Source organism: Ovis canadensis, chromosome X (assembly GCF_042477335.2).
Source record: "Ovis canadensis isolate MfBH-ARS-UI-01 breed Bighorn chromosome X, ARS-UI_OviCan_v2, whole genome shotgun sequence".
NCBI classification, from domain to species: Eukaryota; Metazoa; Chordata; class Mammalia; order Artiodactyla; family Bovidae; genus Ovis; species Ovis canadensis.
In genome coordinates, this window is record NC_091727.1 from 721913 (window position 1) to 749631 (window position 27719).

The 27719-nt window shown below is 56.8% G+C and overlaps 2 protein-coding genes across 3 annotated transcripts in view; both read left to right on the plus strand.

Moving 5' to 3' along the window:
- LOC138929691 (granulocyte-macrophage colony-stimulating factor receptor subunit alpha-like) overlaps nt 1-2010 on the plus strand; it is a 28890-nt gene extending 26880 nt beyond the window's left edge. For both annotated transcript variants that reach the window (XM_070291319.1, XM_070291320.1), the window contains one exon: nt 1-2010. In XM_070291319.1, the coding sequence (XP_070147420.1) occupies nt 1-174 (174 nt within the window). In that variant the 3' untranslated portion in view covers nt 175-2010.
- LOC138929692 (interleukin-3 receptor subunit alpha-like) lies at nt 1558-27719 on the plus strand. Its single transcript, XM_070291323.1, has 13 exons — nt 1558-1840; nt 7850-7971; nt 12124-12222; nt 17971-18098; nt 18635-18749; nt 19453-19582; nt 20133-20311; nt 21099-21217; nt 22980-23006; nt 23583-23703; nt 25239-25338; nt 27015-27096; nt 27366-27719. Exons 3-13 carry the CDS (start codon nt 12159-12161, stop codon nt 27438-27440), a joined length of 1140 nt encoding a protein of 379 aa, XP_070147424.1. The 5' UTR covers nt 1558-1840; nt 7850-7971; nt 12124-12158; the 3' UTR covers nt 27441-27719.

The following is a 27719-nucleotide window of genomic DNA, read 5'->3' on the forward strand; positions in this document are numbered from 1 at the left end:
GAGACAGCCTCGTGTGGAGGCCCCCCGCCGTCAGCCTCCCAGGACCCCGAGGACATCTTCATCGTGGAGGAGACCCTGTTGTTGGCGAGTGAACCAGCAAAGACGGGAGGTCCAGCCCCAGCCCCCAACCCTTACGTAAACATCCCTTCTAGGGGTCCTCTCCTCAACCACTGAGAGGACTCTGATTCGACTGGCCCGCCACCTGCTGCCCGATCCCACTGCCTCAGCCTCTTCTACGTCGTCCCCCACTTCCCCACCCGCTGGCCACCACAGCACCCACCTTTCCCAGCTGCAGGAGGCACCGGCCGCCAGCCCGTCGCCCAGATGTGCCCGGTAGCTGGCTGAGGATATTCGCAGAGTCCGGCTCACACTCTGGTCCAAGTTGTCCCTGTGAAGATGGGCACCAAACTTGCCCATAACAGCACAGACTTGGGGATGAAGAAATAACGGGATGTCCGGTCTCCATGGGTTCAGGAAGATGCCCGGGAGGAAGGCACGGCAACCCACTCCAGGATTCTTGCCTGGAGAATCCCATGGACAGGAGCCTGGTGGGCTGCAGTGTGTGGAGTCTCGAAGAGACGGACACGGCTGAGCGATTAACCAACCACACGAGGCACAGCATTCACACGGTGGAGCCGCCCCATGTCGGTAAATACAGGACAGCGTCAGCGGGGTTTCCCTGTTGGGGACAGGTTTCCCATTAGACACTCCTGAAGGGTGCCCCAAAATTGACGCTTTTGAACTGTGGTGCTGGAGAAGACTCTTGAGAGTCCCTTGGACTGCAAGGAGACCCAACCCGTCCATCCTAAAGGAGATCAGTCCTGGGTGTTCATTGGAAGGACTGATGCTGAAGCTGAAACTCCAATCCTTTGGCCACCTCATGCGAAGAGCTGACTCTTTGGAAAAGACCCTGATGCTGGGAAAGATTGAAGGCGGGAGGAGAAGGGGACGACAGAGGATGAGATGGTTGGATGGCCTCACCGACTCAATGGACATGAGTTTGAGCAAGCTCCAGGAATTGGTGATGGACAGGGAGGCCTGGCGTGCTGCAGTCCATGGGGTTGCAAAGAGTCGGACACGACTGAGTGACTGAACCGACTGATCTGAAGGGTGCCAGCCAAGCAGATAACCTGGGAAAGGACGGAGGCTTTAGGAGAAACGGCCTCTGTCCGTTTTGGGGGCGAAGGGAGCAGACGCAGGATGAGGACGGAAGACGTCCAGTGGAGCGCGATTCTCTTCCATGGTGTCTCTGAACAACCACCCATGAAGCATCTCACTGGGTTCCAACCAGGTCCAGGAGGGACCCGTCTCCTGGGCACAGCTCTCTCAAGCTCGGGCTGCCGGCCGGCGATGCTAGAAGCAGAGACACCCAGCTTCGACTGCGGGAGCCTCCGGCACCGATTTCCCGGGAACACCATGAGCCAGTCCCAAGTCCACGCTGCAGAGAAACAGGCGTTTCGCAAGAGACGGCAGCAGCTGGTAAGATTGCATTGTGAAACTTCCGCGTTTGGGGCTGGCGCAGCGCGCAGGAAGAGCATCTTGTGAAGCGCTTGCGGTGTTTCGAGAAAATAAGAGATAAGATGAGGTTGTGGAATCAGAGAAGGTGCCCGCTATCGCTGTGGCCGTGGAGCCTGCGGCCCCGAGATACGCCGTGTGGTCAGCCCAGCGAGTCTCCGGGGCGAGGGGCCGCCTGTGATCACCAGGCTGGGATGACTGGAGGCCCCAGCTGCGGCCGGGAGTGGCCTGGACTCGGAAAGACCAGCTTCTCTTCCGGCATCAGCTCCGGCTTAAAATGGGCTTGGACTCCGGAACATGCTGATTGACAGGGATGAGTTTATGAGTAAGTTAAATGTCAGAACCCAGGGACTTTCTTGTCTGTCCGATGGTGAAGACTTGGCCTTCCAGTGCAGGGGGGTGTGGGTTTGATTTCTGGTGGGGAACCTGAGATCCCACATGCTTCAACGCCAATAAACCAGAACATAAAACAGACCAATATTGTAACAAACTGAATACAGGCTTTAAAAATTGTTGTTATTGTCGAGTCTCTCGGTCGTGTCCAGTTCTTTGCGACCCTATGGACTGCAGCACGCCAGACTTCCCCTGTTCCTTACTCTATCCTGGTGCTTGCTGGAACTCACATTTATTGTCAGAGATGCCATCCGGCCATCTCATCCTCTGTCGTCCTCTTCTCCTCTGGCCTTCAGTCTTTCCCAGCATCAGCGTCTTTTCCAAAGAGTCAGTTCTTCGCATCAGGTGCCCAAAGGATTGGAGCTTCAGCTTCAGCATCAGTCCTTCCAATGAATCAGCAATGGGATTTTCTGTAATGGGACCCGCTGGCTTTTTTTTCTGTGAAACCGATCCATATCCCTGTGAATACCATCATTGGTGGTGGCCAAGTACCTTTTTAGAAAAGTTATCTTAAAAAAAGAAAAGAAAAGTTATCTTTCCTGTTGCAGACTGGTGAACAAGTGAGGATTTGAGAAGCTCAGGGAGCAAAAATTGGTTTACGTGGCTTCTGTTTCTTTCTTATTTCTTGCCTTCCAAGATGTTTTCTATTTGTAAAGGAAAATAATTTCACAGTAGGGTTGGGGGAAAAAAAATGCAGCAAAGGTCTTCCTCCTCAGACAGGGAGCTGGGGAATCATAAGTGCCTCGTGCCCAGAGGTCAGGCTTGGAGCCAGTCTGGGGGGTGGGAAGGGGGTAGGTATCAAGTTCTCGGAGGTCACAGAGGGCAAACCTGGGGGATCTCGGAGCAAGGAGCGGCCCCCGCCACCGGCCACCCCCCAACACGCACCCACACACGAGGAGGATGGCTTGGTCACTGTCGGCGGAAGTGTTATTTGCCGGAAAATCAGGGAAGCCCCTCGTCTTGGGGGAACCCCACGGGCGACGGTTGCAGAGATAACAAAATGAGAATACCTCCTGCCGTCTCAGTAAACAAGAAACGTCTCGGCCAGCAGCGAGCTCTGGGCTCCGATCGTCTCGGCCAGCAGCGAGCTCTGGGCTCCGATCGTGAAGGCGGGCTCCTGAAGCTTTGATCCCCCGCTTCCTGTGGTGATGGACCCCGGGGGGCCGTGGGATCAGACATCTGTCATTCCTGAAGGCGAACAAGGGAACAGCGTTGGCCCCAGACAGCTGAGATGCACGGGAATGGAATGACTTTGGTGAGCCCAGAGGCCCGCACCTCCCGGGACGCAGAACCATCAGTTTGCCAACTCGCCTCTTATTTTTCGCGTCTCCACTGCCTGGCCCCCAAACGGGTGTATCACGTGCCTCCCCCTCCCGCCTCCTCGGAGCAGTTTTCTCAGAGCTACGTTTTCCAAGAGCTAAGTCTCAGAGCCAAGACTAAGATGCTCTCTCCCGGGGCTCTGAGTCCTAAACGTGCCGGAATAGAAAGTGTCTCCTTCCAGGTCGTGACTGTATTTTATTTTATTTTTTTTTTAGTTGACAGAGAGTAGGCTGGCTTGACTCCCAAGGGCACGGCCAGCTGTGTGTCCTGTGGTCTGCGCGTGGGCATTGGTCCCCGCCTGAGGCTGAGTGGGAGGGGGTTTTAGGGGCTGTGCTTGTGGGAACACAGAAGGAGACGCCTCTCCACCTCCCGCCCCAGGGACTGACCCGCAGGTCCAGCATCTGCATGGACGCTCAGAACCGCCAGTCTGGCTGGGATCCCAGAGAGAGAGCGCTGTCGTCGTCCAGCCCCCGATGGCCATGTGGCCTTGGGATGATGTCCGTCACCCGTGCGGCCACGGGCTTCCCAGGATCCGCCCATTAGAGGTCACACTTGAGCGAAACCGCCGGCCCTGACCGGGGCACCCTGGTGACTGTGTGCGTGAGTTATTTTTATATGACAAGAGATCCTGAGAAGGGACACGGATCTGACGGGCCACCACCCGCTGGCAGAGTTCAAGAAAGGTCTCCTGCCTTTCAGTATCTCGCGGGCACCCTTCTGGGCTGCACAACGCCTGCGCCAACCGGGAGGACCCCGATTCAGAGCCATTGGCCGGAGGTAACCTGCAAACGCGTGCTCTCGAGTCTGTCCTCTCGCTGTCCTCCCCGACGCGATGGACGCGAGTCTGAGAAAGCTCTGGGAGTCAAGGATGGAAGGCGAGGCCCAGCGTGCTGCGCAGTCCACGGGGCTGCAGACAGTCGGACACGCCCAAGCGGACGAACCACGAAGCTCATTTCCATCAAAGCCGGGACCGCGAGCCATGGCGCAGAGCGGTCGTCCTGGGTTCCCTTACCCCCGTGTTCTCCGCCCGGGGGAGCCCCCCTGTCCCAATGAAACCTCTTGCTTTCTCAGCACATGTGTGTCTCTTCAGACGGTTCGTTTCTGAGCGTCGCAGAAGAGCCCGCTCTCGGGCCCTGGGGAAGGCGTCCCTTCGCTTCGTGCACCGAGGCTGCTGCGCGCTGCTGGCCACAACCGCGGGGGGCAGGGGGTGAGGGGAACGCAGGGACACAGCTGCCCATCGCCGGGGCTTGAGAAGCCGTGATTCTGGTCTCCCTCCCGGCCCAGCTGCTCGGAGCCCCGGGCTCGCCCAGTCCCGCTCGCGGTTCCCCGTTTCTGTTCCGCGAAGACCCCGCCCCGCCTGGAGGGCCGGATCCCGGCAGCACGGTGAATAAGCGCGTCCTTCTCTGGCACGCCTGGTTCTGTGCCGGCTTTTCTGAAGCTGGTCAGTGGTGGTCGGCGGGCGCTCAAGCACGAGCAAGGAAACAGGCGATGGAGGAGCTAGTGGGGGCGGGGGAAGGCAGGTGGGGATGGGCCAGGGTCCCCGGAGTGGGGGACCGACGGCTCTGCGATGCCAGGGAGGGTCAGGGCTTAGCACACACGTGCCCACAGGCCTCCGTGCCTCAGACCCAGATGCTGAACGTCAGCACCTCCCACTTTGTGGGGACGCTGGCGGGGCTGTGAGCAGATCTCGGGGTGTACAGTTCCTGACACAGGCCTGGCACTGGCAGCTCCCGTCACAGCACGTCCAGGCTTCCCTGGTGCCTCAGGCGGTAAAGAATCTGCCTGCCACTCGCGAGACCCAGGGTCCACGCCTGGGTGGGGAAGATCCCCCGGAGGAGGGCGTGGTGACCCACTCCAGTGTTCTCGCCTGGAGAATCCCGGTGGACAGAGGAGCCTGGGGGGCTGCAGTCCATGGGGTTGCAGAGAGTGGGACGCGACTGAGCCACTGAACAAGAATGCCCACAGGGGGACTGTGCCCCATCACATTGTCCAAATAAAACATGTCTTATTTTAAAAAAAGAAGAAGAAGAAGAAGAAAAGAAAAAGGGAAAGAAAGAAAGCAAATGAAAAAATAAAGAAAAGACAGAAGATAAAGATGGAAAGACAGAAAGGAAGGAAAAAACGGGGAAAGAAAAAAGAAAGGGTGGGAAATAGAAATAGAAAAGAAAGATGCCAAGGCAGACAGGAAGAAAGAAAAGAATGTGGGGAGAGAAAGGGAAAAAACAGATAAAAAGAAATAAGACAGAAAAGACAGATGAAATGAAGGAAAAGAAAGGGAAAAGAAACAAAGGGAAAAAACAAATAAAGAGAAATGAGACAGAAAAGAATGTTAGAAAGACAGAAAACACAGGAAATGAGAGGAAGAAAGGCAGAGAGGAAGAAGGAAAAGAAAGGGGAAAAGAAAAAGGGGAAAAAGAAATACAGATAAGACGGAAAAGAACGGAATGACAGAAAGGAAGAAAGAAAAGAATGTAGAAAAAAGAGAAATAAGGCAGAAAAGATGGAAAGATAAAAATAGGAAAGAAAGATGGAGAGACAGGAAGGAAGCAAGAAAGAAAACCAAAAAAAGAAAGAGCAAGAGAAGGAAAGGGAAGAGGAAAGACGGGGAAGGAAGAGGGTGAAGGTGGAAGCCGGGCAGCCCCCGGGGGGCCCCTCCCCTGGCCCCCTCGGTGCCGCCGCTGGAACTCGGAGCGCCCGTGTCTGCACGCCCAGCGCTCACCCCTTCTCCTTGGTGGCTGCGCCTCCTTGTCAGAGCCCGGGACGGCGCGAGGGCCAGCCGGCGTGTGTCGTAACCGCGGGGCCGGCTCCAAGCTCAGCGTGGCCTCCTTATCTCTGCGGGCCCCTGCCGCCCCCGCTTTCTGCAGAAACTGCCCGGTTCCTCCCCTGCCACCCACCCAGCCCCGTGTCGGGGCGCAGGGCAGACACGCTGCCTGGAAAGGGGTCCACCCGGGGCTCAGCGCCGTGCGGGCCATGTCCGCTCTGGACTGACTGCGATCCCCTCACTTGGGTCATCTGTCCCCCTCCTCCGTCTCCCTGGAACCTCCCACCAGCTCCCCATCATCCTATTTCCATCCTAGACCAAGAGGGGCCTGAGACAAGAGGCGTGCACCCCAGGCGGTCATTGTCCATCGGGTATTCTGGAATTGCCCCGGTGTTTAGCAAGATGGTCATCATCCCTGAGGGGGACGAAGCCACCAGGGATCCGACCCTTTCCTGGGGGTGGGGGACAGTGACTTTCGTCTCCCGGAGCGGGAACTTGGGAACCAAGACTCCTGCTCTGTGGCAGGCAGGCAGCCGTCACAGAGGACTCCACGCTGGATGGCTGCAATCCACAGGAAACCATCCTCTCCCACAGTCCTGGGGACCACACGTCTGAGGTCCTGGGGTCCCAGGACAGTTCAAGGGGTCCCAGGACTGAGCTCCCTCCAAGGAGTCTCCAGGGGAGGGTCCTCCCCGCCTCTTCCAGCTCCTGGGGGCTCCAGGCATCCGTCCCTGGGCAGGTGGCCACCCCGCTCCTGTCTCTGCCTCCATCCGCAAGCGGCTGTATCCTACCTACGTGCCCGTGTACAAGCAGCTCAGGACGGCGGCCCCGTGGGCCGTGGGGACCACGCTGTCCAAGCTGGGCTCTGTGTTACCCTCATCCTTACCCCTGCGAGAGAGTCCCAGTTCCACAAGAGGTCAGGCTCTGAGGTTCCAGGTGGACGTGCGAGGCCTAGGTGGGAGGAGAGGAGACGGGAGACAGGGAGGCAGGCGGGAGGACCCAGCCCACGACATCAGACTCTGGTCTGCATCCTGGGTAAGACCCCCACACACAGCCCCACCCAAGGGGTGGGGAAGGCAGACGGCTGCCCATGGAGATGCAGTATTGAACACCACCTCCTGGGGGACTCCGGGATTTGGCTCGCATCTCTTGGCCGCTGAGATGTGTTGTCCGGGATCCATCAGGAGGAGGGACCAGCAGGCGGGGCTGGAACCCAGGGGCTGTGACAGACACACGGATGGGTGACCCATATTGAGCGAGGGCAAGGAGGAGGCCCCGGGCACGGGGAAGTCAGAGACGGCGCCTGGGAGCATCCTGGTGGGCGTTCCAGGCTGAAAGGTGGACGTGTCGGACTGAGACTCAGGCATCCAGTGTGTGGGGGCGCCCGGGGGCACCTCCCTGTCCCCACGGGCACGAGCGGTCACTCCCACAGGGACTTCGACAAAGGCGGGGCATCCAGGCGACCAGGGGCCCCCCAGACATTCATTCTGGCTGGCTCCAGGAAATTGCCCAAGACCGAGGTGGAGGGGTGGGCAGACGCTGGGGTCCTGACAAAGCAGAAGCTGCAAAGGAGAAGTGAGAACAGGAAAAGAAATACTTTGAAAGAGAAAGTGTTTCTTCCAGGAAAAACCGAGGGCTGTTGCCAGGGTCCTGACCCCCAGATTTTAATTCTGACTCAAGGGCTGGGGAGGAGGGGCCAGATGGCAGACTCGCTCACACCCTCATGGGGTTGATGCTTTTTTTTTTTTCTGATGGAGTGGAGCCGCCTCCCCCACCCCTGCCACCACCGGAGACTATAAAAACATTGAATGGGGCAGAAAACACTCACACACACACACAGAAGGTTTCTTTCTCCTTCAGGAAGCAGACTGCAGCACGCGGCCGGGAAATCAAGCCCAGGGTCCACCCCCAGGCCAGCAGGACAGGCACCAGGGAGGGGCCGCCTGTCTCCCACTGACGTCAGACTCTCCCCTGCATCCCAGGTAAGACCCCCACACCCACCCCTCACCCAGGAGGTGGGGAAGGCAGACAGCTGCCCCTGGAGAGTCAGTCCTCAGCAGCACCTCCTGGGGGACACCGGGATTCGGAACACATCTCGTGGCCGCTGAGGTGTGTCGTCCGGGGTCCATCGCAGGCTGGATCCAAAGGCTTTCTGCCCGAGAAGCAATGATGGAGGGTGTAGCTAACCAATGCAGGTCAAGCAGGTTCGACCCCTGGGTTAGGGGAGATCCCCTGAACCCACTCCAGTGTTCTCGCCTGGAGAATCCCATGCAGGGAGGAGCCTGGTGGGCTACAGTTCACAGGGTTGCAAAGAGTCAATGTTTTGTGCCGGGTCTTATGGCCGAAGGAATGAGCCAGTCGGAGACCAGGACGAGAGGCTCCCGGTTACCACAGCGCCCACCAACTCTTTCTGGCTCAAATTCCTGCCACCTCCAACCCAGGCCAGGCGGGCTGCTAATGTCGAGAGCTCCAGCGTCTCCCCCTTCCAATTCTGCGGCCCCCAGCCCCCAGCCTCTGGGGGCCAAGGTCTGTCCAGGCAGGCCCTGTCCCTTCGTCCTTTGGGGTCAGCAGCATACGATGACCAAGTTCATGCCATTAGGGTCTTTAGAGGTGTGAGCGTCTCCAAGCGAGGGTGGAAGTCTGTGGGTGGATACGAATGTCACGGGCGGGGAGCTCGGCTCACCTGAGCAGAAGCCAGGAGCCCACCGCCGCCCTTCAGGGACATCCCCGAGGGCTGTCTCCATGGATGAAGACGAGCCCCAGGCCCTCCTCATCGGATCGTGATGAGTGACAGTCGCCCAGTCGTGTCCAACTCTTTGCGACCCTGTAGACCATACAGCCCATGGGATTCTCCAGGCCAGAATACTGGGGTAGATAGCTGTTCCCGTCTCCAAGGGAATCTCCCCTCCCAGGGATGGAACCCAGGTGTCCTGCATTGCAGCCTGATTATTTACCAGCTGAGCCAGCAGGGAAGCCCAAGAATATTGGAGTGGGTGGCCTTGCCCTTCTCCAGGGCAGCTTCCTGACCCAGGGATGGAATCCAGGTGTCCTGCATTGCAGCCGGATTCTTTACCAGCTGAGCCACCAGGGAAGCCCCCTCATCTGATACTTGTTCACTGTTTGGATTTTTTTTTTTCTCCCTGTGAGAGCTTGCTACCTGGACCATTTGCTGTTGTTAAGTGGTGTCCAGTTCTTTGCAGCCCCATGGGTGGTAGCCCTGCCAGGCTCCTCTGTCCATGGGCATTCTCCCAGGCAAGAAGACTGGAGTGGGTTGCCATGTCATCCTCCAGGGGAATCTTCCCGACCCAGGGATCGAACCTGCCTCTGCTACGCGGGCAGGCAGACTCTCTATCACTGAGCCACCCAGGGAGCCAGGACTCTCGTGGGCAAGGCGTTGCGCTGTCCTGGATTGCGACGCTGGGCTTGGAGGCAGCCTGCTCTCAAACTCGGTGTCTAATGCCTCACTCTCCACACCCCGATCCTTGTTCTTTAACTGGATTGCCAGGCGTCCGTCCCTGTATACCTCCCCGTGATACTAAGTCTTGGGTTTTCCCTGTTGACCTGTCCTGAGAAGGAGTCTCTCCCGGCTTCCCCCCCCAGTTCAGCAAGAACTATGAGAGTCAGCCTGTGGGATCAAATGTGTTGTGAAAGCTGGCGCTTTTGTGCGGGGGGGGGGGGGGGCGGCCGGGGCACAGGGGAGTCTCATGGGAGCCTCGGGCCAGGCTGGGGAGGAGGCAAGATCCTGGATGGCTGAGTCTAGGCTGCGTGTCGTGACGGAGCAGCTGAGAAAGCCTTGAAGGATGGAGGGGAGGGTCCTCGTCCCTCCTCATCAGTCACAGGCTAGATTCTCGAGGTGAGGTGCGCTGGGAGGGGGCACACTGAGGGAGCAATGCTGAGGCCCTGGGGAGGGGCGGCCCCCAGGCAGGGGAGTGTCCAGGGCTCCAACTGTGTGGCCGCCGCCCACTGGCCCGCAAGTGCCGTTGGCGTTTGTGTGAGTGACGCAAGCAGGTGGGGAGGGGTGGGTGGGCTCCACCAGGAGACCCCGTGGCTGGGGCCTGGGAGGTGCAGACGGCGGAGCCCCCGGGGAAGGTTCAGGAGAGCCAGCCTGCTGAGGGGGGTGCTTCATGGGGACCCCAGGGCAGAATTCTGGTGGGGGTGGTGAGACAGCACGGACTGCGTTACCGTAACTCGCTCTGAGCAGGAAACTGAGTCCATGTGATTTCATGCGTTTAATTGCACTTCCTTCCACTGTGTGTGAGCCCAGCATTTCCCGGCGCTGCCTGGAAGGTGCTTTCCGGGCTCCTCTATGGGGTGGTGCCAAGGGCGAGTTAGAACCCAGGGCGGGAGCACCCGTGGAGACAGGCTGACAGACACGCGGGCGAGTTAGAACCCAGGGCGGGAGCGCCCGTGGAGACAGGCTGACACACACGTGGGCATGCAGACACACAGGCTCACAGACATGCAAACACATGTCATGTGTGCACACAGACACACACAGGTACATATGCATACACAGCACACACAGACACGTGCGCACATGCAGACATGCAAGCACGTTTTCTCACAGACACGCAAACACGTGTGTGCACACAGATACACACATGAAGATGCTCACACAGATACATGCGGATGCATGAAAGGCCCAGAGACACGCGTGTGCACACATGCAGACCTGCGTGTACACGTGCACACACTGTGCACACACACGCACACAGATACATACATGGCATGCACACACATAAACACAGGTAATGTGTGCTCATGTGTGCATATACAGAGACAGGTAGTTTGCACAGATGCACACACGAGACACACACACATGTGCACACAGGCACCAGACATATTCCCAGAGATACATATATGCACACATATGCTCACACAGATACATGCGGATGCATGCAAGGCCCAGAGAGACACGCGTGTGCACACATGCAGGTAATGTGTGCTCACGTGTGCACATACAGAGACGTAGTTTGCACAGATGCACAGACGAGACACACACAGGTGCACACAGGCACCAGACATATTCCCAGAGATACATATATGCACACATATGCACACAGTGTCTCAACAGACACATAAACACAAGTAGCATCTGCACACAGGCACACACAGGCACATGCGTACGGTGCCCACAGATGCATGTATAACACATGCACACACGTGCACTCACGCGCATACACACATGCACACAAACATATACACACGGATACACATGGGCACACATACGCACACTCAATGCACAAGCTCATAAATGCATGCACACACACGTGCACACAGGCATGCCTGTACACACTCATGCGTACAGACAGATACACATGGGACACATATAGACACACTGCACACACAGAAACATGCACACACATACAGACACGCAGTGCACACAGATGCACGAATATGACACATGTACACACGTGCACTCACACGCACACACGCGCACACAGAAACAGAACACAGGTACACAGTGCACACATATGCACACTCCGTGCACACACATAAACACTTGCATGCACACACATGTGCACACAGACATATTCACAGAGACACACCCATGCACGTGTGTGCATGCAGCCACATAAACACAAGTAATGGGTGCGCACATCCATACACACGCACAGACATACACAGACATACGTACATGCCACACACACACAAACACAGGTAACCTGTGGTTACATGTCTGGATATACATATAAAGAGACATGTAGTTTTCACAGATGCATGTACAAGACACACACAGACGTGCACACACAGGCATGTACACACATGTACACAGACATGCGCATGCACGTATAGGCACAGTAAACACATAAGCATATGGATACACATGCAGACGTAGGCATGCAGTACACACGGGGACACACGGGTACAAATGTACACACACACATACGCACACTCAGCGCGCACACACATGTGCACATGTAGGCATGCCGTGCACACGAGTACACGCATATGCACACTCTGCACACACACGCATAGACACACGTGCACACATGCACACACACAGGAGGCTCCCCTCCTGAAGCGGCTCCCTGCCTTCCAGCAGGACACCCCCGGGGGGTTCGGTCCCCTCCCGCCCCCTCCCCCAGCCGTCCCCGCAGCCACCCCACTGGTCACTGTGTCTTCTCCTCCAGCTGCCGCCCGCTGTCCTGTGGGGACCGCCTCGCCCATGGCCCTCCCCGGGCTGGCCGCGCTCCTGATACTCATCTGCTGCTCGATGACCACGGACCACGGTAGGAAAAGCCGGAGGGAAACGGCCCCGTGCGGTGCGCCAGGGTCCCTGGGGCTGTGCAGCTTTTCAGTTAAACGGCCATCGCTGGGGTCTCGGCCACGCCGCTTGGCCGCCGTACGAGATAATCAGCCGCTTCCCATCGTAGCCCTCTTCTCAGCCGACTTGGTGGGTACATCTTGCAAGACTCGGACCTTGGAGCCAAGATGTTCATACTGATACGGTCACGAGGCTACCGCCAGAGCTGCTGGTGTAGCTGGGGTGCCGGGATCCGTCTCTTCTCTTTGATTTCCTGTCATCCTTTTCCTGGGTCGGGAGACGTCCATGGGAAATGAAGGTGACGGGCTGAACTCTCTCCTCAGCAAGTTCACGTGCTCAAGTCATAACCAACAGAACCGCAGAACGGGAGTTGTCTGGAAATAGAGTCTTGACACCTGCTCTGTTTTAAATATTATATATATATATATATATATATATATATATATATATATATATATATATATACATATAGGCTGTTTGGGGTTTCCGCTTCAGCATGCAGGCTTTCCTCTGCTTTCAGCGAGCGGGGGCCTTCTCTCTAGCTGCGATGTACAGGCTTCTCGTTGCCTTGGCTTCCCTTCTTGTGGATCACGGGCTGTAGGGCATGGGTTAAAGGACAGAGTTTGGGACTTCCCTGGCCGTCCAGTGTTTAAGGCTTTGTCTTCTGATGCAGAGGACACAGGTTCGATCCCTGGTCGGGGAGGTGAGATTTTTCGCCTTTGTGGCCAAGAACCGAAAACGAAAACGGAAGGAATATTGTAACAAATTCAATAAAGACTTAAAAACTGGTCCACATGAAAAAAAAAAGATGCTTTGGGGGCAGCCCCATCCTGTTCTTCTGACGTTCCTCCTGGAGATTTAAGGGAGGTGAGGGGCAGACCAGGGTCTCAGGTTCCCAGGATCGTCACTGATGATGGTGGACAGTGAGCAATTCACGAAACCATCGTGAGACTCCTCGGGGGTAACAGTCGATCAAGACGTGAGAACGGGTGACGGAGATTGTCACGCCGCATGCCCATCTCTGACAGTCTGGCTGATTTGCGGTGGCGGTTGTGGCTGACTGAGAACATTCAGAGTGGGGATTAGGGGAGCTAGCCAGATGCTGCAGGAGAGGGTCCCCCCGGGGACGCCCCCACCCTCAGCTGCCCCAGGTACAGAGCTCGTACGTTGCTTCGGCAGCCAGCAGTGAGTGCAGTGGGCTCCAGCTGCAAACCCGGGGATGCTGGTGGGATTCAAGGACACACGGTGCCCACCAGGCAGGCGTGTGCCCTGGTGAGGGTCTGCACCGGAAGCCCGTCCCGTGCGGACTTCTCTGGCTGAGCAGCGGATCCCACACAGGGGCCGAGGCGGCGATGTACTCCTCGGGTTCCTGTCCGACTCCCCCTGCACGCAGTTGGGAACCAGGCTTTGGGCGACAGAAGGGCGCGGAGCCCGGGCAGCTGCTCACCACAGACGCTCTGGGATTGCGTCAGACAGGGTGACCTGCCTGCGGTGACAGCCACAGTGTTGCGTGACTGAGAGAGGTTTGTTCCTTCCACACATGGTGGGGGAACGGAGGTGTGCGTGCAGCTGTGCATGTGTGTGTATGTGTCTGTGTTTGCACGTATATATGTGTATGTGTGTATATGCGCGTGTGCATATGTGTGTATACACACCCATCCCATACATGACTGTGTATGTGGCGTGTATACATATGTGTGTACTCATGTGTATGTGTATACGCGTGTGTCTATATACACACACACCCCGTACATGCATGTGTATGTGGCGTGTATATGTGTGTGCTCACGTGTATGTGTGTATACATGTGTATACACATGTAGATATATATGTGTCTATACACACCCCCATCCATGCATGTGTATGTGGTGTGTATACGTATGTGTATACGTGTGTGCTCACGTGTATGTGTGTATACGCGTGTGTGTGTATGTGTGTCTATACACACCCCCATCCATGCATGTGTGTGCGGTGTGTGCACGTGTGTATGTGCGCGTGCCTGTGTCTATGGATGTGTGTGTGTGTCTGCATGTACACCCGCCCCATTCACGCATGTGTCTATTGTGTGCACACATATGTGGACATGCATGTGCGGACGGATGACTGCATGTGCTTATGTGTGTCTCCGTGTGTCTGCATGTGTGTATGTGTGTATGTACGTATACACTCACCCCCATACATATACGTGTGTGTTGTGTGTGTGTGTGTGTCTCTATGGGCATGTGCGTGTATGGATGTGTGTGCGTGTTAAGGTGTTCATGCATGTATGGATGTGTGTGCGTGTATAGGTGTGTCTGTGTGCATGTGTGTTGTGTGTGTGCATATGTGTATGTGTGTCCATGTGCCTGTGTGTGCATGTGCTCACATATATGTGTGTGTGTCTCTATGGGCATGTGCGTGCATGCATAGGTGTACGTGTATAGGTGTGTCTGTGTGCATGTGTGTATTGTATGTGTATGTGTGTGCATATGTGTATGTGTGTCCATGTGCCTGTGTGTGTGTGCTCACATGTGTGTGTGTGTGTGTATGTGTGTTGGGGGCATATGTCTCCCTGGGGGCTACTGGCTTACGCAGCTTTGCATTGCCTTAATAAAATAACATAGTCTGGGGGATTAAGTGACAGATTTCTTTGTCATAGCCCTGGAGACCAGATATCTGAGGTCAAGGGGTCCCAGGGCTGAGCTCCCTGCAGAGGCTCCGGGGAGGGTCCTCCCCGCCTCTTCCAGCTTCCGGGGGCTCCGGGCGTCCGTCCCTGGGCTGGTGGCCGCCTCCCTCCCGTCTCTGCCTCTGCCTCCACATGGCTTCTCCTCTGCATCCCTGCCTCCCCTTTTCTGTCTCTTTCAAGGACGCTGTCCTTGGGTTTAGGGCCACCCGCACCCAGGAGGACGTTGTTTCAGACCCTTCACTCCGTCGCATACTGCGAAGAACCCTGTTTCCAGAGAAGGCCCGATGCTCAGGTCCTGTGATGGTTTGTGGGGGAGGGTGGAGAGAGACCAGCGTTCATTCCACCCCAGCTAGCTCCATCATCTCCTCGGAGGAGTGTGTAGAGGCTTCCCAGGGCGGGTTTTCAGGGGCCGCTACAGCAAGGACCACAGGTTGCTTCTGTCTGCCTCTCCGTGTCGAGACCAGTCCCATGACCTCAGCTGGTGACCAGAGGGCCTGGGAGATGCAGGAGCTCTAGAAGGGGACGGAGCTTCCTTCACATCTCAGGGTGCTGCCCCGCCCCCCACGTCCTGCCTCTTCTCTGCCCTCAGCTGTCCTGGGGCCAAGGCTGCCGCCACCTCTGGGATCACATCAGGCCCCTGAGTAAGGAGGAGTCACTGACCACAGGCAGGAAGAGACCGCCTCTCAGGGAGACCCGGTGAAGGAAGCGGGCTGCAGGCTGCAGCACTGTTACCTGACCCCCCCTTCAAGCCCTCCTAAACATACAGCCTTGGTGGAACCGCATTAGAGGGGCTTGTGGGTACAGGAGACAGTGGAAGAGAAGGAGGCACTAAGTCATATGGAGAAGTAGTTAGCCTTTCACCACTGAGCCCCAATTTAGCGTGCGGATTTTTCATAGCTTTTCAGGGGAAGCACGTGTTCTTCCATTTCTAGTTTGCTGAGAGCTTTTAATCTTCAGGGGTGTCAAAATGCTGTCAAAATATTCAGAAAAGAGAAACAAAAGTTGGGACTTCCCTGGGGGTCCACTGGTTAAGACTCCGTGTTTTCAGTGTAGGAGACACGGGTTTGATCCCTGCTCTGGGTCCGAACATCCTGCACGCCACATGGTATAGCCAGAAGAGAAAAAAATAAATGAAAAAAGTCTCAAAATATTTCCTGCTTCTGTTGAGGAGATCATCAGTTTTCTGTTAAAAAGGGTGAATTATAGTGATGGTTAAAATAGCCTTGCATTCTTAGAGTAAGCGTCTTGGGTCAAGAGGTATTACCAGGCTTATATGTTGCCCTAGTTTACATACTCGCATTTTGTAAAGGAATTTTGTGTCTATGTGATAAGGCATATCGGCCTCTAGTTTCAGTTCAGTTCAGTTGCTCAGTCGTGTCTGACTCTTTGCGACCCCATGGACTGCAGCACGCCAGGCCTCCCTGTCCATCACCAACTCCCGGAGCTTGCTCAAGCTCATGATCATGGAGTCGGTGATGCCATCCAGCCATCTCCTCCTCCGTCTTCCCCTTCTCCTCCCGCCTTAAACCTTTCCCAGCGTCAGTGTCTTTTCAAGTGAGTCAGCTCTTCTCATCAGGTGGCCAAAGTCTTGGAGCTTCAGCTTCAGCTTCAGTCCTTCCAATGAATATTCGGGACTGATTTTCTTTAAGATGGACTGGTTGGATCTTGCAGACCAAGGGAGTCTCAAGAGTCTTTTTCTAAAACCAGTTCAAAAGCATCAATTCTTCAGCGCTCAGCTTTCTTCATAGCCCAACTCTCACATCCATACACGACTCCTGGAAAAAAAAAAAATCATAGCTTTGACTAGAGTGTCTCTAGTTTACTTTTATTATTATTCATTTATTATTCTTATTTATTTTGGGCTTCCCTGGTGGCTCAGACAGTAAAGAATCTGCCTGCAATACAGAAGACCTGGGTTCAGACCCTGGGTCAGTAAGACTCCCTGGAAAAGGGAACAGCAACCTGCTCCAGTATCCTTGCCTGGAGTGTCCCATGGACGGAGAGAGGAGCCTGGCGGGCTACAGTCCATGGGGTCACAAAGAGTCGGACACGACTGAGTGACCGAACTGAACGGCTGTTTTAACAGACTTCCCTATTCCTTTCATCATCTGCCACGTATGGCGCGACTTCTTTCTTTAACATTTATTTGGGTCTTACTTGTGGCACTCGGGTTGCTCAATAGTTGTGCTGTGTGGGCTCACTTGCCCCAAAGCGTGTGAGATCTTAGTTCCGTGACCAGGGATAGAACTCACGTCCGCTACACTGGAAGGTGGGTTCTTAACCACTTAGTTCCGCTACACTGGAAGGTGGATTCTTAACCACTGGACCACCAGGGAGGTCCCAACGGGACGATTTCTAAGCCCGGATATTTCTGGTCAGAGGCAACACATTCCTGCTTCTCTGTGTGTCTACTACCATTTTATCAGGTGCCATCCCGTAAACCCATCCCGTAAACCCATCCCGTAAAGGGTGGGTTGGTGAAGGTCGGCTCTGCTCGCCTTCTTTAAAGATGGTTGGGCTTTCCCAGGTGGCACAGCAGTAAAGAATCCTCCTGCCAAAGCTGGAGATGTAACAGACGTGGGTCCCATCCCTGGGTGGGGAAGATGCCCTGGAGGAGGGTATGGCAACCCACTCTAGTACTCTGGCCTGGAGAATCCCATGGACAGAGGAGCCTGGCAGGCTGCAGTCCCCGGGGTCGCAAAGAGTCGGATACAGCTGAAGCGACTTAGCACGCACGCATGCAGTGTTCCTTTCAGCCGTAGAGCAAAGTGGATCAGCCGTACGAACACAGCTTTCTTCAACATGTGCGGCTGAGAAAGGTACATTTCCTAACAATAAGGATGGGAGAGGTGACCTACTTTCCCGATGTTTTCCCCTCATCGTTGGTGAGAAGGTGGGATCACTAAGATGCTACAAATTCCTGACTTTGAGTTTGTACAAATTCGTGGTTGCTCCTGGCAACCGCATCTCCGCCTAGAACTCAGCTTGCCAAAGGCTGACTCCCCCACACACAGTTTAAGAGTTGTGTGTCTCTCTCCCACTCTGTAGCCATCTCTGATCCAGACCCACCGATTAAGAACTTAAGGATAGATCCAGAAAGAAAAAGATTGGTCTGGGACCAGCACGGAAACGTTTCTGAAATTGGGTGTTACGTCAATTCGAAAATTTTAAGAAAGGTAAGACGTCTTCAATGCACTTAGCATCACAGAGACATGGGTTCCACCCTTGGGCCCAGGGGTCATTTATGGGCACCACCGCTCAAGACATCCACAGTGATACCTACTGGACACGACTCGTGTGAAAAGGGGCTGAGATATTGCAGCTGGACGGACAAGCCCAGTTGAAAATGATGTGGTTGTTCAGGCACTCAGTCGTGTCTGAGTCTTTGCAACCCCATGGACTACATCAGGCCAGGCTTCCCTGTCCATCACCAACTCCTGGGGCTTGCTGAAACTCATGTCCATCGAGTTGGTGATGCCATCTACCCATCTCATCCTCTGTTGTCCCCTTCTCCTCCTGCCCTCAATCTTTCCCAGCATCAGGGTCTTTTCGAATGAGTCAGTTCTTCGCATCAGGTAGCCAAAATATTGGAGTTTCAGCTTCAACCTCAGTCCTTCCAGTGAAAGTTCAGTGTTGATTTCCTTTAGGATGGACTGGTTGGATCTCCAGGTGACTTGATTTTATTGCAAATAAATTGCTTCCTCTCTCTCAGGCAACAAAGAACCCCTATTGCACTCTTGGCGACTTGTCATGCGAAGTGAAAAACTACACCGTGAAGGTGATGAAAGGCCAACCGTTCTCTGACTGGATTCTGTATCCAAAACAAGGTGAGGGGTGGATGCTCTGTGGGGGTTTCGTTTGCTTTTGATCACCCGTTAGCGTTCTGAATGCTGAGATAATTACTTTAAACTTGGATGGATGGGTCATAGCTTTGTGGGAAAAAGGCCATTTCTTGAGAGTCCCTTGGACTGCAAGGAGATCCAACCAGTCCATCCGAAAGGAAATCAGTCCAACCAGTGTTCACTGGAAGGACTGATGTTGAAGCTGGAGCTCCAATACTTTGACCACCCGATGCGAAGAGCTGACTCATTTGAAAAGACCCTGATGCTGGGAAAGATTGAAGGCAGGAGGAGAAGGGGACGACAGAGGATGAGATGGTTGGATGGCATCACCGACTCCATGGACATAAGTTTGTGATGGGAGCTGGTGATGAACAGGGAGGCCTTGCGTGCTGCAGTCCATGGGATCGCAAAGAGTCGGACACGACTGAGCGACTGAACTGCACTGAACTGATGTTCAAATTCGTGTCCACTGAGTCCTTGAGGATTGACTGGTTATCTCTCCTTGCAGTCCACGTTAATGTCCGCCGTAGAGCACACGGACTCCGCGGTATACACGTCTATTCTTTCTCATAATGACGGTTTTTCTCGGAAGAGAGGGTACGGTTCCCTGTGGTCCACAGAGCCGGACCCTGGTGTTTATCGAGGAGCTCACTTTCCCCTCCCCTCCCTTTTCTTGGCGAACCCCAAGGCAACCCCCGGGCGGCCGCGGACAACCTGACCTGCCGGGTGCACGACGTGGATCAGCTCAGCTGCAGCTGGGCGGTGGGCGAGGAGGCCCCAGCGGACGTGCAATACCAGTTCTACCTGCAGCAGTCCGTGTAGGCGTGACCTCGCGCTCCGCGGGGCTCCGACCCCAAGGCCCGCCGCCCCAAACCCCAGGGGCGCGCTTCAGGATCGGGCTTTAGGGGGCGGGCCTTCAGGGGCGGGGCTTCAGGGTGGGGCGGGGCTTTGAGACGGGGTTTCAGGGGCGGGGCTTCAGGACGGGGCTTTAGGGGGCGGGCCTTCAGGGGCGGGCCTTCGGGGCGGGGCTTCAGGGGCAAGGCTTTGGGGCGGGGCTTTGTGTAGGGCGGGGCTTCAGGAGGGGGCGGGGCTTTGGGACGGGATTTCAGGACGGGGCTTTAGAGGGCGGGCCTTCAGGGGTGGGCCTTCTGGCCTGGGCTTCAGGGATGAAGCTTCAGGGGCGAGGTTTTGGGGGCGGGGCTTCAGGACGGGGCCTTCGGGGCGGGGCTTTGGGGGCGGGCCTTCATGGGGCGGGGCGGGGCTTCAGGGACAGGGCATTGGGCCGGGGTTTCAGGGGCGGGGCCTTAGGGACGGAGCTTCAGGGTCGCCGCCCCCTGACCCAGCCCCACGTGCCCGCTGCCGGTCCAGGGAGACGTGGCAGTGTCCCAAGTACACGCAGAACCAGCAGGGCGTCAACGTCCAGTGCCATTTTGACAGCATCTCCCTTCATCCTCAACGCCAAGCTCAGTTTCGTTTCCTGGTGAATGGTACCAGCGGTGACTCCGAAATCCCCTGCCGCGTAATGATTCATAGATTGCAAGAAATTGGTGAGAAAACGTGAAAACCTCCTTCGCGTGCCCCCCCGCCTCCCCTGCAGTTCCTTGTCTTTGCGATGCTGGCATCTTGTGGCGGAGAGTGGGGCAGGGTACCCCACCCTTGGAACCAAAGGGTAACCTAAGGGTAACACCAAGGGTCTTTGGTTACAAGACCCTTGGAACTAAATGCCTCAAGCTGGGGACTGTGTGTTACTCACCCAGCCGTGTCTGGCTCTTTGCGACCCCGTGGGCTGCAGCACGCCGGGCTTCCCTGTCCATCACCAACTCCCAGAGTCCACCCAAACCCATGTCCATTGAGTCGCTGATGCCATCTAACCATCTCATCCTCTGTTGTCCCTTTCTCCTCCCGCCTTAAATCTTTCCCAGCGTCAGGGTCTTTTCAAGTGAGTCAGTTCTTTGCATCAGGTGGCCGAAGGATTGGAGTTTCAGCTTCAGCATCAGTCCTACCAGTGAATATTCAGGGTTGATTTCCACAGACTCTAGGGCACTCGGATTTCAGTCGTTGCAGCTCATGGGCTCGCTGGTTCTGGCTCCCAGGCTCCAGAGCACAGTCTCAACAGTTGTAGCCCACGGGCGTAGCTGCTCCAGGGGATGTGGGATCTTCCCGGACCAGGGATTGAACTCCAGTCCTCTGCACTGGCAGATGGATTTGTATCCACTGGATGGCTCCACAGGGAGGAAGTCCTAGGAGGCCTGTCTTAAAATTATCTATGGGAACCATTTTTTTTTTTCCTGTGCTTTACCCATTGAAGTGTTTGTTTGTTTTTTCCTCTCCTAGAAATATTAGCTGCCCCGAACATCACAAAAAAGTGGTGTAACGAAAACGACTCTTTCATGGAATGGGAAGTAAGGAGTCTCTTTACTGAAGACACCAAGTATGAGCTTGAGATACAGAAGGTACGCATGCCACCTCCCGGGTGGGCATCTCTTGTGGTCTGATGCCGCGGACTCTGGAGTTTTGGGGGGAGTCAAAGCGTCCGAAGCAAAGAGGAACCGTGAGATAACTGAGCTGCGGTGAAACCCAAAGCGATTGGCTGTTTGGGACTCCCCCCCGCCCCGCCCCCCCGCCCCGCCGTCTGTCTGTCGGTTAAGACATCCCCTTTCAGTGCCGGGAGTGTGAGTTGAATGCCTGGTTGGGGACCTAAGATCCCACATGCCTCGAGGCAAAAAAAAAAAAAGAGCATAAGAGAGAAGCAATATTGAAACAGATTCAATAAGGACTTTAAGAATGGTCCAGAAAGAAAAAAAAAATTTGAGAGAGCAAAAACAAAAAAAAGGAATTGGGTGTTTGAAAGACTGGCCTTGGAAAAGAAGTCAGAACTTGCAGGAGTTTTCTGTCGTGTTCGGGGTGGAGGAGACATGCTCAGCTGTCGCTGTTCAGGAGACAAATGACGTGATAGAAAAAAAAAAAACAAACGAGGCTGAAACAGACACTGGGGAAACCCTCCGATCGAACGTCACGTGCATGCGTCTGTGGTAACTCCCGGCAGTCCTATCCGACACTTTGCTCCCCCATGGACTGCAGCCTGCCAGGCTCCTCTGTCCATGGGATGCTCCAGGCAAGAACGCTGGAGTGGGTTTGCCCGTCCTCCTGTAGGGGATCTTTCTGACCCAGGATCGAACCCGAGTGTCTTACGTCCCCTGCACTGGCAGGCAGGTTCTTTACCACTGGCATCACCTGGTCGTATGTCAGAGAGCCTGCAGTTTCCGTGTGAGAAATGAAATCCTTCCTCCCCATGAGCCTGGGTGTTCGTAGAACCTACGCGTATAATGGTCCCCAAGTTCGACACCACTTGAGGAACAGGATGCCTGAAATATGGCCACAGAGAGGAATCCTATCCACCAAGAACTGGAGGGTCCTATTTTACAATAGCCTGGACGTGGAGGCCACCTAGATGTCCTTTGGCAGAGGAACGCATAAACAAGATGTGATTCACACATAGACGATGGAATATCACTCAGTCATGAGAAGGAGTGCATTTGAGTCAGTTCTACTGAGGCGCGCGAACCTAGAGCTTCTTATACAGAGCACAGTAAGTCAGAAAGAGAAAAGCAAATGTCGTACATTAACGCCTGTACAGGGGAGGAGTTTGTCTCAGATGGTACAAAATCAGCCTGCAACGCAGGAGACCTGGGTTCGATCCCTGAGTCGGGAAGGTCCCCTGGAGGAGGGCCTGGCAACCCACTCCAGGATTCTTGCCTGGAGAATCCCATGGACGGAGGAGCCTCAGGGGCTACAGTCCATGGGGTCGGGGAGAGTCAGAAACGACCCAGTGCACGCACGGCCGCAGTGCGTGTATATAAATCCCGAGCTCCTCATTGGTCCTTCCCCCAGGTGCTTTTTCATCCATGGACACATTATAAGTAGTCGCCTCTATTTATTACTTTCGGGGACTTCTCTGGTGGCTCAGATGGTAAAGAATCCGCCTGCCAGCACAGAAGACCCAGGTTCGATCCCTGGGTCGGGAAGACCCCCTGGAGAAGGGCCTGGCAACCCACTCCAGGGTTGTGGCCTGGACGGTCCCATACGTATGACGTCTGTGATTTCTGTTCAGTGAGTGGTTAGTGCCGACTTTTCTGTGGCCATGAAACCGCTCGGACCGATGAGAGCCTTTCTTGGGTCTGGATCAGACTCCCACGCCCTCCTGTTCTCTTACAGGGCACGGACCTCGCCTACAAAGAGGAGGTGGGTATCCACCCCGTGCGCCCCCCGCAATCTGCCGTCCCAAGCACAGGCTCCTCATTTCAATCAGTGTCCAGACCCTCTGAGACAAAGCTCCCCATTGCTTGGACCGGGCGTTATCACCTACATACCCCTCCTTCGCGGCTACATCCCTCGGGACTCGGTGACAGCATCGTCACACCCAACTAACTGCATCTAATCCGCAGAGGCTGCCGCTCCCACCGGAGTCATGAACCCGTCTCCGTTGTCCCTCTGTCTCTGCGCCTCCCTCCCGTCTCTGCCTCCGCCTCCACGTGGCTTCTCCTCTCTGTCTGTGTCTCCCCTCTTGTGTGTCTTATCAGGACCCTGTCGTGGAGTTTAGGGCCACCCCCATCCAGGAGGACCTCATCTCAGACCCTGCACCCCATCACCTCTGCAGAGACCCTGTTCCGTAATAAAGGCGTCTTCTGAGGCTCTGAGCGTTAGGACCCCCCACACGTGAATCTGGAGAGGCCCCGCTCGCCCCTTGCCAAGCCCCCGTTCTGCAGCCCCAGACCTGCAGGGGTCTCTCCCCTCCGTCTGCTTGATTTTTCACTGCAGACGGAGCTCAAGTCCTTGAGGCTGAGGAACCCGGGACCCTACACGGTGAAGGTCAAGGCCATGGACTCCCTGTTTTCCGGGAGAAGACCGCCGGGCCAGTGGAGCGCCCCGCAGCACCTCGGTAAGGGGGATGCCCCTCGCGCCTCTCCAGGGGTGGGCAGGGGGTGGGCGGGTGGGTGTGTGTTGCGGCAGGGATCACGGAGGCATGGATCCCTGGCGGGCAGCAGCCTGCTGGACATGTTGACCATCACTGCCCCTTCATGCGCCTGCTCCAGGGAGAGGGGACCATCCACCCGCCTTGACCTGGTCCCCCAGAGAGGGCTCTGGGGACCAAGGCCGAACTGCGGAGGGCGGGAGACAGCAGGTGGTCCTGGGAGAGCACCCCTGCCCCCCACATCCCACTCAACCCCACACCCCAGCCCAGCCCATCATACGGAAGGTGTGGCCTAGTATCAGGGGTCTGTCTCCCACCCAAAGTCCCCCTGGGGGTGGGCTGGTATCAGGGTCTGTCTCCCACCCAAAGTCCCCCTGGGGGTGGGCTGGTATCAGGGTCTGTCTCCCACCCAAAGTCCCCCTGGGGGTGGGCTGGTATCAGGGTCTGTCTCCCATCCGAAGTCCCCCTGGGGGTGGGCTGGTATCAGGGTCTCTGTGTCTCCAACCCAAAGTCCCCCTGGGGATGGGTTTTCCTCCCCAGTTAGAAGGCTTTCCCCAGTTAACAGCTGCTGGGTGTCCCTGAGCTCTGCTCCAAAGCCGCACCTCCTATCTGGCCCCAGGCTGCACAGCATTCCTGACCTGACCCAGCAGGAAACCTGGGGCTCCAGGCTGAGGCCGTGAGTGTCCTGGTGCAAGGCGGAGGGCTGAGGCTGTAACAAATGACCACAGACAGGGGCTTAAGCAACAGACACACACCCTCCTCGAGTCGTGGACACCTAACGTCTGAGGTCAAGGGGTCCCAGGGCTGAGCTCCGTCCAGAGGCTCCAGGGGAGGGTCCTTCCCGCCTCTTCCAGCTTCTGCGGCCTCTGGGCATCCATCCCTGGGCTGGTGGCTCCCATCCTTGGTAGACTTTGCGCCCAAGTTTTTCCATGGAGATACACAAGGTGCGCGTGGAGACGGCCATTGCCGAAACTCTCAGAAGATAAACTTTTTAATGCATCAAAAAAAAAAAAATCCAAAGGGATGTGAAAAATCCCTGATGATCAAAAATTAAATTCAAAGGCTGAAGCAGGGGCGCACTCAGGACACCACAGGCAAGGCGGTGGGGATGTTTCACATGGGAAACACCAGCCCAAGGGATCCCAGTGGCACGTGCTGCGTCCTGTGTCCACGGGATTCTCCAGGCCAGAATACTGGAGTGGGCTGCCATTCCTTTCTCCAGGGGAATCTTCCCGACCCAGGGACCCAACCCGGGTCTCCCGCATGGCAGGCACATTTTGTGCGCCAGGCTCCATCTGGTGGTCAGTGGCGGGGGCAGCCGTTGGGTAGTGGTATTCTGGCCACTCGGGAAGGATTCCTGCGTGGCCCGGGCGGCGGGCGCAGGTGGCTGATGTCCACGGCGTGCATCGCGCTCCTGGGCGCGCCCCTGAGTCCCCAGACCCGCAGGGAGGCCGCGTCCCGGACCCCCGCCCGACGTTTCCAGCCCGCCCCTTCTTCCGCAGACTGTGGCAGCAAGAACGCGTCCTTCCCGTTCTGGCTGGTGTACCTGCTGGCCCCGCTCGGGGCGCTGCTCCTGGTGGGGCTCGTGTTCCTCTGTCGCAGGTGAGCCCCGCGCGCCCGCCCTCCCGGGTTTGCGCTCCGGAAAGTTTTTTTCTGAAGGGGGGCACGGGCAACCCACTCCAGTATCCGCTGTCTGGAGAATCCCCACGGACACAGGAGCCCCCCCTGAGCGGCTGACACTTTGTGCAGCGCGACCCGCAGGCCCGGCGGCGCGCGCTCCCGCCCGGACCCGTGCGCCCTGCGTCGTGGCCGCGCACCCCGGGGTCTCCGGCCGCCGCTCCCAGTGTCCCCAGCGGTCTTTTATCGACAGGACCCCGGTTTCCCCCGGCTCTTCTCTGCCTCCTGCAGAAGCCAAGGAGCCCAAAGTCCACAGTGCGCCATCCGGGGGGCGCGGGGGTGTCCCTGCCTCCCCGGGCCCCCAGTGCGCGTGGGGCGCGCTGTCTGCGGCCAGGCTCCGCGGCTGGTCCCCGCACGCCCCCCGCACTGTGCTCCTCACTCCTCGCCGCGACGCTCTGGGCCCGCACCCCGCCGCGCCCAGCAACCTCCGCACTGGCCTCAGGGAGCCTTCCTGAGCCCAGCAGACAGGCAGCAGGCGGACGCGGCGGCGCGCCGCCCTTTCACCCCAGACCGCGCCCCCGCGGGGCCTTCCCAACGCCTGCGCCCTCGGCCTCATCCGTGCGCCCCTGGGGCTCGGTGCAGCTCCTGCCTCGCGAAGCTGCTGGTTTCACAGGCACACACACACACGCACACACACACGGACAGAGACACACAGAGACACCCACACAGACACACACACACATAGACACACAGACACACACGGACAGGCATACACACACACACACAGACACACACACAGACATGCCGAGAAACACGCAGACACACACAGACACAGACACACACAGACACACAGAGACAGGCACACACACACGACCCCATACATATACACACAGAGACACACACTTGGACACAAACACAGACACACACACACAGACACACAGACATAGAACCACACGGACAGACATACACACAGACACACATATACAGACATACCCAGAAACACACAGACACACACAGACACACAGAGACAGACACACACACACACGACCCCATACATATACACATAGAGACACACACAGATATACAGACAAAACGTAGGCACACACGGACAGACATACGCAGAAACACATTGACACACACAGATACACACGACCCCATACATAGAGACACAGACGCACACATACACGGACATACACACATATACACAGACATACCCAGAAACACACAGACACACATGACCCCATATATAGACACACACACACACACAGACACACACACACACACACACCCCAGCCAGGGGCTACGATTGGGAGTGGATAGGCCGCAGCCCGAAAGGAGGGGGACCACCTGCTCCCCGTAGACGCCACTGGGAGTGAGGAGGTTGCCATGGTGATGGGATGGGGCGGCCTCCATCCTTACAGGATCTCGGGGGAGGTGCCCAGGGGGAGCTGATTGAGCCGCCGGGGCTCTGCTAAGGCTCTGATTTCTGTCTCCGGATGGTGGGGGGCGGGGCTTGGGAACGAAGACCCCCCCCCCCGCCCCCCGCCAACGGAGGGCGGAGTCCGAGTGCTTGCAGGCTTCGCCGGGGCCCTCTGGGGGGCGCCGCGGCAGCGCCATGCCGCGCGGGTTTCACACCCGCCGCGCGGCTCTTCTCCTCCGAGGTGGCCGGTGGTGCAGAAGCTCTTCCCGCGTGTCCCTCACGTGAAAGACCCGGTCGGCGACAGCTTTCAGAACGAGAGGATGGTAAGCGGTAGGCGCTGCGCGGGGCTGCCGCGGGGTGGGGGCGGTCTGGGGCCGTGCGCCCCGCCCAGGGATCGGGGGCGGAGGGGGGCGCGCTTCCCGCTGGCCGCCGGTGGCCGAGCAACGTGATGGGCAGGGGAGCTCGCCCCAGGGGCGCGGGTCTGAGAGCCACCCTCCCGAGGCAGGGTGCCCTGTCCGGGCCCCTGCGCTATCCGAGGCTTTCCGCCCCGCACCGTGCGCCTCCACTTACCCCCAGCCCCTGCGCCCTGCAGATGGCCTGGGACCCCGAGCAGGAGAGGCAGGAGGAGTGTCCGGTGGTCCAGGTGCAGGTGTTGGGGGAAGCATGAATCTGATGCAACCGGGGGCTTCGTTTTTCCGCCCGGGAGGAGGACGCACAGCCGGGCCCGGTTGGGCGCGGTCGTTTGCTGCACAGTTGAGGATGGCAAGGCCTGGCGCACCTGACTGGAGGGTTGCCTCTGTTGTGCTTATTTCTCAAATAAAGGGCCCCCTGTCACGGGCCCCCTGGAGGTGGGGGGACACCCCGCAATGCCGCACAGCCTCCTGGACACTCCCAAATGTCCGCTGTGTTGGCTGGCCTAGTTTGTCTTTAAATGGTTGCATTCCCA

Bases quoted from the DNA above. Each gene is read 5' to 3' on its own strand.
- LOC138929692 (XM_070291323.1), top strand. From the start codon at position 12,159: ATGGCCCTCCCCGGGCTGGCCGCGCTCCTGATACTCATCTGCTGCTCG. The intron at 18,750-19,452 runs GTGAGGGGTGGA...GCGAACCCCAAG, and splicing joins GATTCTGTATCCAAAACAAG to GCAACCCCCGGGCGGCCGCG. The intron at 19,583-20,132 runs GTAGGCGTGACC...CTGCCGGTCCAG, and splicing joins TTCTACCTGCAGCAGTCCGT to GGAGACGTGGCAGTGTCCCA.